General features: G+C 41.0%; 1 protein-coding gene across 2 annotated transcripts; it reads right to left on the bottom strand.

Annotated features, from left to right (window-relative positions):
• On the bottom strand, positions 1-2,491 carry LOC116192138 (E3 ubiquitin-protein ligase BOI-like). 2 transcript variants are annotated; one of them, XM_031520594.1, is made up of 4 exons: positions 1,686-2,491; positions 1,435-1,559; positions 939-1,294; positions 1-822 (listed from the first exon to the last, which is right to left on the bottom strand). In XM_031520594.1, the coding sequence occupies exons 1-4, from the start codon at positions 1,730-1,732 to the stop codon at positions 298-300; spliced, it is 1,053 nt and encodes a 350-aa protein (XP_031376454.1). In that variant the 5' UTR covers positions 1,733-2,491; the 3' UTR covers positions 1-297. The 2 variants fall into 2 exon arrangements, with proteins under 2 accessions (XP_031376454.1, XP_031376455.1); XM_031520595.1 differs by having other exon boundaries at positions 1,435-1,556.
• Between the last annotated feature and the right edge of the window lie 8,415 nt (positions 2,492-10,906).

Here is a 10,906-nt window from a genome sequence, read left to right as displayed (position 1 = left end):
TATAATAATAACCATAGAATAAAAGAATTTAATTAAAATAATAATATTAAAAATAAATTTCAAGGTAAAAAAAGAAAAAACCAAAAAATGCCACTCACCTAGTGGCCATGTACAGTAACCTACGGGCCATCCACTCCAAAAAGGGCCCTCCGGGGAGAAAAAAAAAAAAGAAAGGAAAATCTAACGGTGATTCATTTTTCATTTATTACATCATATATCATCTTTTTTTCTTTTTTCTTTTTTGCGTTTAATTTTCAGGCATGTCGTCGGGCCGTCGTTGGGCTTCGGGCCTGGGCCCTAAGGGAGGTAGACTTCAACGCTCGACTCCCTCACGGTGAAGCAGACGGGGCAGGCGTGGGCCACCCGGTTGCACTCCGCGCACACGCACAGGTGTCGGCACGGCAGCAGAACCACCACCGCCACCCTCCTCCGGCACGCCCTGCAGCCTGGCCCAGAAGACACCACCACCCTGTCCGGGTCAACATATGCCGACTCGGCGTCCTCCGCGTCCGACCCGCCGCACCCACCGCCGTCCTCCGGCGACGCCCTGTTGTCGTGCCCGCCGCTGATTATGGCCTGCTGCAGCTGGGCCTGCAGCGACGCCGCCGCTGCCTCCTGGGCTCTCGCCTTGGCCTGCCACACCTGGGCCTCGACGCTGAGCTGCGCGGCGCGCGCCTCCAGCTCCGCGTTCTGCCGCGTGGCCTTCTCCACTTCTGCCTCCTTCTCCCTCAGCCTCCGCGCAACCGTTTCCTCCGCCGCACATAGAAGCGCGCGGTATTGTCTCTGCCGCTTCTCCGCCAACGTCCGCCGGAGCTGCTCACCCTGCGCCCAGAAATCCATCCATAACATCAGAAAACCGACCCCCGCTAAAACCCAATCTCCTCGTTCAACAAAGAGGCGTTACTGCCCAATGATGGATGATGAAGGGAATGTATTACCTGGGCGAGAAGGAACTGGTCGATCTCATCTCTCTGTTGCTTGACGTGTGCTGCGAAATCATCAGACGGCAGAAGCGACGAAACCGGATTAATCGATTCGCGAACGAGACTCTGCTGGTGTTGGTGCTGGTGCTGATCGTTAAACGACAGTCGGAGGCCGGTCGAGACGACACCGGACTGTTGGGGGCGGGGGTTGTAATGGAGCTGAGAGAGGTTTATGAGCTGAAGTGGCTGGGGCTGCTGCTGCAGAGTGAATGGATTAGCAATCATATTCCCGGAGGAGGCAATGTTGTTGCTGGCGGAGGCGGCCGCGGCCGAGGATTCTCTTCCTCTCTTGCGGGTGTTCGTGGCGGCCCCTGTTCATTCATCAATCATGACGACACAGATTGGTTGAGCTCTTGAGCAATCTAATCCACAAGGATATCTGTAAATTTCTTGCAGGGCCCAGAAATGGGAAATTTTGGGGAAGATGAAACGGAGGAACAAGGAAACTCACCTCCATTGGAGAACAACATGTGGGTCTGGTGATCAAGAAATCCACCTGCTCCTCCACCTCCACCTGCTCCTCCAGGCTGAGGCTGGAGCGAGCAATCAATCCCGATACCGTCCGGCGCGTTTCTGCTGCAGCACAGACCCAGGTAAGCACACAAAATCACGACTTTAATCTATTATTAGCTTGCACTGGCAAGAAAATGGATGAATAAGGAGGTAGAGAGAGAGAGAGAGAGAGAGAGATAGATGTAGTACCTGTTGAGGAGGAGAACGTTGGAGGGGTACTGGGCTTGAACGGCCATTAAAGGGTGGGGGGAGAAAGGACTAGGAGGAGACAACAATGGGGGGTGGAAGGGAGATTGGGATGGGATTGGGTTGAATGTGTAATTTGTATGACAGAGGAGGAGGAGGAGGAGGAGGAGAAAGAGTTGATGAGTTAGCTAAGGAAGGCAAAAGCTAAGGATGAGGAGGAAGGGGAGGGGGGAATGCAATAAACGCTCACACATAAGAAGCATGAAGAAGATGAAGACGAAGGTGGAGATGATGAATAGGAATGGGGGGAAAAAAGAACAAAGATGCCTCCTTTCCTTGGCCTCTCTACCTCCCTTCCCTTCCCTACCCTAATATGCTCTCTCTCTCTCTCTCTCTCTCTCTCTCTCTCTATCTACGTTTGCCTAGGCGGACTCTTCAATGACAGAGAGAGAGAGAGAGAGAGAGAGGGTGGGAGGGATTGACAGACGAAAAAGATTAAAAGGAAAGAGACGGTAAATGCATCATCATGTCTCTAGAGAGAGAGAGAGAGAGAGAGAGAGAGGGGCTGTCGTTCATGTTCCAGCAACCTAAAGGGAAAGGGAACACAACAAGAGAGAACAGAACAACACGACAGAGGAGAAGAGCCTCCCCGTCCTCCTCCTCGTAATCCCAATCGTTTGCGGGGCAGGGCAAAGAGAGGGTGTGGTTTATTGCGCTTTCACCTAACCCTTTACCTTTGCTTTTTGCTTAGCTTTGCTAAATTACTGGCTTGCGATTTGGGATGAATCAGTCCAAAGAGAGGGCACAGAGAGAGAGAGAGAGAGAGAGAGAGAGAGAGAGAGAGGGACGCCTTATTCATCAGCCTCTGCCCCTTTTTCTTCTCCTTCTTCCCAAGGAAGAAATTAATTAAAAGGAGAGTTTCTTGTTTTGATCAGCTCAGCTCAGCTCAGCTTCTCACATGTAAGAAAGTGTCCAGGAAGGATACATACATACTGATGCAGTGATTTGAGTAATTAATGTAATTGGGATTCTTATCACTCTTTTTTTTTCCCAATGAAAATTACATAATAACCATAAAAGATGGCGATCTAAGTGATTCCAGACTTATTTTCATGTGATTTGGTAATCTAAAAGTCCCATGTTTGAGTTCCTTCTACACAATTGTGTCAAAACGCCCGCTAGATGCGTATTCTTTGAGGCAGGGCTTGGGAAACACCGACTATGTTAGGTCATTGGTGGTGCTACGCTGGCAGGATCAGTGTTGCGCTGATTGTTTAATTCGCCTAATATATCGACCAGTGCTTATGCCGATTAGAATTGTATTGAATAGAATTATCATAGCCGGCCTTGTTAGTACCAACTCCCCGATGGACAGTCTCATGATGAGTACCAGATGGATTGTTAGTTATTCCTCGTTCACGGTAAAGTTGCTATTACCGTTGCTCACATTTTTTTATACCTATAAATATAAATTAAAATTACATAATAAATGAATAATACTTACGCGGAAGGGAGAAAAAAGGAAGGGGGGAGCATAGGGCTTTTTGGGTGTAATTTTAGGGGTGATGGGAGGGGGAGGGGAGATGGATGCTATTGCGTCCGTACGTGTCTTTTGCGCCCTATCGCCCGCCACCTTTGTCCACTAGCCCTAGCTTTGCCTCGCCTTCTCTCTTTTGCGTTCCCCTCCCCCTTGTCTTTTATTATATATATATATATATATATATATCCATCCAATGCGACGATACTATTCACGTCTTCCATTGCATCTTACAAAGTTACTTTACTATTCTATTTGTTATTATTACATGTGCAATGCACTGTGCAGTGTGCACTATGCACTACGCAATTCAATTTCATGCCTATCTAATCGGTAAAATTGCATTAAGTCGAGGTCGAATATTTACATAAACTAAATAGTTTTCCTATACTCGAGGAAAAAAAGTCCATGGCCCAAAGTTAGAACTCGGTTTCTGGAAAAACGCCTTATTAGTAATTATATTTTACTGCATGACGTGAGGAAGTGCGGATAGGATTGTAATAATTTAATAGATGAATGAGCTCATGGCAGGCAGGTTGCCTTGCAGGCCATAAATTTTTAGGGATGGCTATTTAGAATTGTCTTTGTTTTGATTTAATTCGATTTTTCCATGAATACATATATCATGATCTATGCATGTATGGGAGTTATATGTCTTTATCTTAATTTTTTCCCCCCTTAGAGAAAAATTATATTATTATTAAAAGAAGAATTTATAGGTTGATCAGAAGTCAGAGTCAGAAAGGGTGTTGATTTCTTGCCACATATAGGATATGTGAACGACCTAGAAAATCGTAAGCATGAAAATTTTGATCAGTGAGAAGAAGCAGTCAATATATATACACATGAGTAATCAAGTAGTTTAATTATGAGTATTCAGCAACAAAAAAAAAAAAGTAATTTAATTATGAGGGAAGATTTGGAGTTTGTCTTGGAATTCAAGATTCAAACCACCCACCCTCCCCCAACAACAGCTTAATTAGCTATGCTTTCTCTTGATCGCTCCCTTATCTTTAGCAAATTTGAACAAGACAGCACACGAAATGCTTTTAGTTTAAATCCCCGACCTAATTGCATGGTTCTTTTTCTGTTGGGGTTTGATTAATTTTGTTTTTTCCCCCTCAATTTTCCTAGTTAAATTAGGGGTCCTTCTTGATCAGAGAAATCGCCTCCGAGACGACCTTTTCACTTGACTAATTATGTGCATTGCCATTGGCTGTTCAAGCCCTTTAATTCAGGGCACGGATCCATCATTGATTGACTGATTTGAGAGGAGAAGAAACTTTCAAATAAATATTTTTCCCAGAGAAACTTAACTAATCGCACGCCGTTCAATGAATGAAATCCCCACGTCAAATCTTGACCGAGCTAGTGAGAATGTCCATAACGACAGAGTTTTTGCCGTATAACAAGAGAAATTTGAGCCTAAAAGTTTCACCCTTTTGTCAATGCATTTGCAATTTGCAATTCAAGGAACATAGCAAATCCATCGACGTAAAAAACGTGGGGAGAAAAAACATTATAAAAAAATCATATAGTTGAGAAACTGTATTCCATTTAAGTGGATTTCGCCAGCAATACATGGATCTCGGTGGAGAAATCCCGCTGTAAGGAGGATTGACATTTGTAAGGATTAGTTTTAGTCAAAAATTTGAAAACATCTAGTGATTTTATCAGAAACACGGAGAAGCAACATGGGAATCCGAAGAAGAAAAAGAGGGGAAGTGATCATCGAGCAAATTCCGATTAATAATTATATGGTGCCCACTGGTGTAAATGATCAAAATCGAAGGGGGCATGAACTGTCCAAAGATCTATATATGTATGGGGAACATAATGAAGTTTTTATTGTTTTCGATACAAATAATAAAACAAATGCGGAATGACTCTTTTTTTTTTTTAAATCAAAATTTGTATGGGAACCTGCAGAATGGTCAAGAAGTGTTGTTTTTATTTTATTTTATTTTATTTATTTATTTTTTTGTTTGGGGGGGGGGGGGGGGGGGGGGTGGTGGTTGGGTTTCGGACATGAAGTATGTGTTAATAATTTCCTAGACAAAGAGTCTAAAACAGCTTTATGAAAGTTTTTACGTTTTTTGCTTTTCCTGACGTGGACAATAATTATGGCCGGTTTAGTTTAAGGAAGAATTTCCCATGAATTAATTAAAAGGTCCAAAGTCTCCGTTGGAAAGATCATATAATTAGCTTTAGATTAATTTACCAGACAATTTTAGAAGAAAATCGAGGGTTCTCTAGACTAATACAGTGGTCTTTGTTACGTAATAGCCTCTCTCTTTCTTTAATCTGATTTCCCCACTCCTTTTAGACCAAGAGCTCAGAAAATTTTTTCAATTAAAATGTGAGGAAAAATCATAAAGAATTATGATAAATTTCATCGAAAGAACCAACATATACCATATGATTGCAATCGGTGAAATTGCGCACGACATCTATCGTATTATCTAAGAGGTCTTCCCTTCATTAATTTGCATATAATCTTGCCGCAACGATATTTTTACATTATGTAGTGAGACAAGATTAACCGAAGAATATTCAATTTTCTCGAAGAAACTGTCCTTATTATATCTCATGTGCGGTGTGGAAAAAGTATACATATACAAGCATATGTTGTCATGAGTGGGAAGCACCGCAAAAGGGCCGCACAAGTAAATGCAAAGATTGTCATCCAAGTTTTCCAAGCATTGTGAAAAGAGAGACTGGAGTGAGTGCATAGATAATGCAGAAGGAACCAAAGAAAATTGAGGGAGGGGAGCATCACCATCTCAAAAGAGAAGTTGAGTTGGTATTGGTCACCTCCCCCGTCGCCCTAGATCAAGATCTTGTATTAAAGCTCTTTTAATTAGTGGAGAGAGAATAGTCCATATCCATATATCCATAATGATATGCACAGATACGCCATGGTCCAAACCCATACACCATAAATGGTTTCTTTTTGATAAATCAAAACATGACAGTACTAGTGGCGACCTTATTGTACTAGTGGCGACCTTACTGATCCTTGTTATGTAATATAATTCGGATTCTTATATTCAGCTGCGAATATATTAGATGAACTGAACAATCGATGTAAATACTGACCCTGTTAGCGTAGTATCACCGTAGATCTAGTATACATTTACAGAAGCTGACGTCCCTTAAACCCAGGTTGAAAGAGTCACACTTCTAGCAAATATTTGCCGCAAATACATAGAGAAGATTCGAGTATGAGAATTTGAAGTTACCAAACTATATGAGAGTAAGTTTGGAACTACTAAATCACCACTTTTGGTGATCGTACATCATATACGCGTTAATCATAAAAGAAACCACGATATTCACCTTATAAGATTACCAATCTCACTTTATGTACGGACCACAACTGGTTTTTGATAGTTTATAACAACATGTCTCTCGATAGGGAGGTTTTAAAATTTTATAAATATTGCAGTCGGAGACTTGTGACCGCCAGTACCTCGATATGTTATGACACTGCAATACGGAATTCATGTGCATGGCCATGTATATATTCCAATGTCAATGAGATGACCCCACAAAGGTAGGCTCCACCATTACTACCACCTCTTATGACAATCATCTATTTCTCTCCCATACATAAGCTTGATAGTAATGAAGCCCTGCACGGAAAATTTGATTCTCCATCGATCTCTTCGTTTTCTATCCATATAATTTCAATCTTTGCTTTCTCCAACTCATCACTTCTCTTTCTCCCTGTCACTTTTGCTTTCACGCACAGTTCATATTTGTCTATTAGGTTGGGTTTGGTGGATTCCCTTCAATCCTATTACTGATAATCCAGATTGTTTCAAGGTAGATTACCATCAATTATATTACTGATAATCCAACATTGCCATGTTTGGTATTTCAATTAAAATTACTGGTAATCTTAATTTATTTGTATCCTAACATTTACAAGTTATCTTAGTTTTATCTTAGCGTCGATTTTTTTTTTTTCTGATGTATCATTACGTTAATGGTTTAGTGTCAAATCTATCCCGCTGTAAACATTCCGTCCATTTTTTACGGAAATACTGACGTGGCACATTAATTGCTTAACTGTTTTGACGTGGAGAGTGTGTCAATCCTAATACAAGGAAAATACAACACTATGTATCCCAATATTTTAGTATTTTTTCAATTTTATCCCATTTTTTTTTGTTTTTTCTCAATTTTATCCCAATCATTTTATAATATCTCAAATTTATCCGACCTATTGGGATAATATTGACAAAATAGTAAAATATTAGGATAAAATTAGACATTATCAAAATATTGGGATAAAATTGAGAAGCATCAAAAGATTAGGATTAAATTCAGGAACAACAAAAAGGTTGGAATGCATAGTGTAATTTTTTTTTATATCGAAACCCATACACTCTTCATGTTAGTATTTCCGTAAAAAATGGATGAAACTTTTACGGCGGGGTAGATTTAAAATCAAATTATTAATGTCAGGATACCTAAAAAAAAATGAACGTTGGAATAAAACTAAGATAACATAAACATTGGGATATACAGTGCAATTTTTCCCTGATTTTATAATATCTTAAAAAATAAATAGACTTCTAGAAATACCCTTCATTTTCCCTTCTTCATTTCGTCTTCCTCATCAAATCCCTAAGCCGCACTGCAATTGGCTCCTCCATGGTCAACGACATAATTCTAGATTTTCTACTACTCTACACCATTGCTTGCACCTTCCTTTTCTGTTTCCTTTTTTTTTTTTCAATGCAGAGGCTTCGAGTCAAAGCAGCACAACTTAGATCAAAACCTCGGGTGCTTCGAATCGAAGCAAAGCTGCCCAATCAAAGCATTCCTTCTTCGATTCGAAGCACAGAGCCTTCGATCAAAGCCTTGCTGCTTTGATTTGAAGCTTAAAGGATTTGATCGGAAGCTCAGAGGCTTCGATCGAAGTCATTGTGCTTCGATTCGAAGACTGCTTTTAGGGTTCTCTGATCAAGAATGACAGTGGGATTGGTGGCCGCGGAGCTATCAGTGCTGCTGGTGGCCGGACTGGTGGTAGTGACTGTGGCTGGCTACGGGCCTAGGGGTAGTAACAGTGACGATGGTAGGTGAGGATGTGTGGAGAAGGAAGATAATAATGGTGAAAGGGGTAATTTTGTATGTTAAAAAATTAGAGATTGCCACTTAGGTGATAATGCATATAGACACCTTCCTTAGTGAGACTTCATTGCCACATTAGTGGGAATGTGACAATTCACATTATCGGTAATATTATGCAACCAAACATTTTAATGTGGTAGACCCACGCATTTTAAATGAAAATTGCTGATAATGTGGATAGATTGCCTTGTAACAAACGCCTCCTTATATATATTTAGATAATTTTGTCAAAAAAAGACGGGCAATTGCAATTAATGAATTTTCACTCTCCCTAACTTTTTTTTTCTATCTTTATTTTTCGCCAAGAAAAAATTCTATTGTTGGTTATTATTATATTGATTTGGCCTTGTGTTTGATCACGCATGAAGCCCAGGTGTCCCAGCACATTCTGCCACATTAACATGATTGTAATAGTTTACTAAAAATGATGGTCAGCCTGTGTGCCTATATATATATATGCAGTCAATTTTAAGCCAAAAAATAAAAAAATAAAAATGTTTTTTTCCAAATAAAATATTTCAGTGGTGGAAGGATTTTATAGCTAGCTTGGATTGTTTGGTCCTTGGGATCTATGATCAAATTAGAACATTGTTTGACCTTAAATATTACCAAGCAATGTTAACTGGATGTTATTAGCAAATCCATATAACCCGGACGATCAATTTATTAGGGAGCTAATTCTAGCACGTGAACTCCTTACTCTTTGTATCGATTCTAGGGGCGCTTCGAATCCTCTTATGAAACTTGTGAACTGGACTCTCCAGAGCTGTTATAATGTTTTTTCCTTCATTAATTGCATAATCATCCGACATGGTAGCTAATAACCTTCATTTATTTTATTAATGTCTATATATAATTAATCAATTAAAAAATTACTGGAAAAATCCAAGAAGAAATAAGAGTTTTAGAAAATAGAAATGGTTCATAAAAAAGAGAAAAATTATTAGTAGCAGTTTTGAACAGGTTCTTGTGTGGTACCAACGCGTTTAATTGTCTTTCTAGCTTTCTTGGTGAAGAAATCTTAAGTACGACCGCCACCTTCGTCCAAATCTTTTTTTTTTTAATAACTAAATCCCTTTTCTGTTTGTCTCTTTGATCTCAATACAGCAGTAATATGTGTGTATATATATATATATACATACACATATAGTATATATGTTTATTCAATTTTTATTAACTGTACAGTAACTCTGAAATAAATTACCTAAGTGATGGAGTCGAGATCCAAGCTTCAGGTCCTAATGGTCTTCTCGATCCAATCCGCATGAACAACGCTCCAAGTTAACCTGCACCAATGGACATCTAGGGTGTTCATCAATTTCCTTCTCCAATGCTTAAGCCATTCTAGGGTTGACTCCAATGTTACATTAACCATAAATAACTTATCTAACATGTTTATGTAGGAGGGAAGATATATCGGGATATTCCTAAGATACTCAGATGAAGATGTATCCAGCAAATATTTGATGATACGAGTTACCATGATTAAGGACTATCATATCATCTACCTTATATGCACTCAATTAGACCCGTCTTAGCTGCGAGTTGAGACCTGTTGGGCCTCGTTGCTTATCTTTGGTCTAATGAGCCAGCATAGTAGGCTTGCTTGATGGGACTGGACTCGAGTTGCAGGGCCCGGAGTCCATCATTTGCCCATTGTTTGGTTCCTGGCTTGTCCCAGAAGCAAAGAACTGGACACGTGTCGATATGCGACTGATCGATTCACAAGCACATGGATCACCAATGGGGACATCGACGTGGCGTGTTGGCCCACAGATTGACCCCCACAAGAAGCATAATAGACATGCCCCTTGACCTTTAGATAGTCGCATTGCCTCGACTTCTGACACATGACATCAGCAGCCGTCACCTCGATTATGAGATCACTCCATAGAGTCTAGGGCACCATCGTCACCTCCGTAGTGTCCCATCATTTCACTTTCCCGCTGCAAAGCTTTTTAAGCCAACTTTTTCACTCTTTCGCCACTCTACTCTGCAAATCCAAGCTCTCTCTCATTATCTCTCTAAGGTTTCGTCCTCTGAATCCTCCGATCTCGTCCCCACCATTCTCATTGCAAGCACCGTCATTGCCATGGCAGAAGGATCATCCTCCCGAGCTAAGGGTAGGGCGCTAGCCTCGTCTAATCTCTCAACTCTTGTGAATGGCCTCCGGAGGCTGACATTTTTCGATGCTGTGGCGGAGGGGATGCTCGGACTTGAACTGCCTAGCCTATATACAGTTTCCACCAGTGCTCGAGACGACCATATCGTTGTATATCCCGATCAGATTGAGGCAGGGCTGTGATGGCCCCTCCAAAACTCTATCCTTGAAATCACAAGGCATTATAAATTGCCCCCACTCAGTTGACCCCCCACGCTCTCAAAGTTTGGTTAACATTTTTTATTTACTACAAGCGTCGCGGCTATGAGTACTCGCTAGTTGCGTTCAGGCGCTACTTTATATTAACTAATGTAGGGGCTTGCGACAATGCTATGTACTTCGTCAAGGCACGTACAAACGTGCTAGGCTCCCCCATCATCGCAA

Source organism: Punica granatum, chromosome 1 (assembly GCF_007655135.1).
Source record: "Punica granatum isolate Tunisia-2019 chromosome 1, ASM765513v2, whole genome shotgun sequence".
Lineage (NCBI taxonomy): Eukaryota > Viridiplantae > Streptophyta > Magnoliopsida > Myrtales > Lythraceae > Punica > Punica granatum.
The sequence above is the reverse complement of the archived record's forward strand: the minus strand, read 5'-3'. Positions and strand labels throughout refer to the sequence as shown.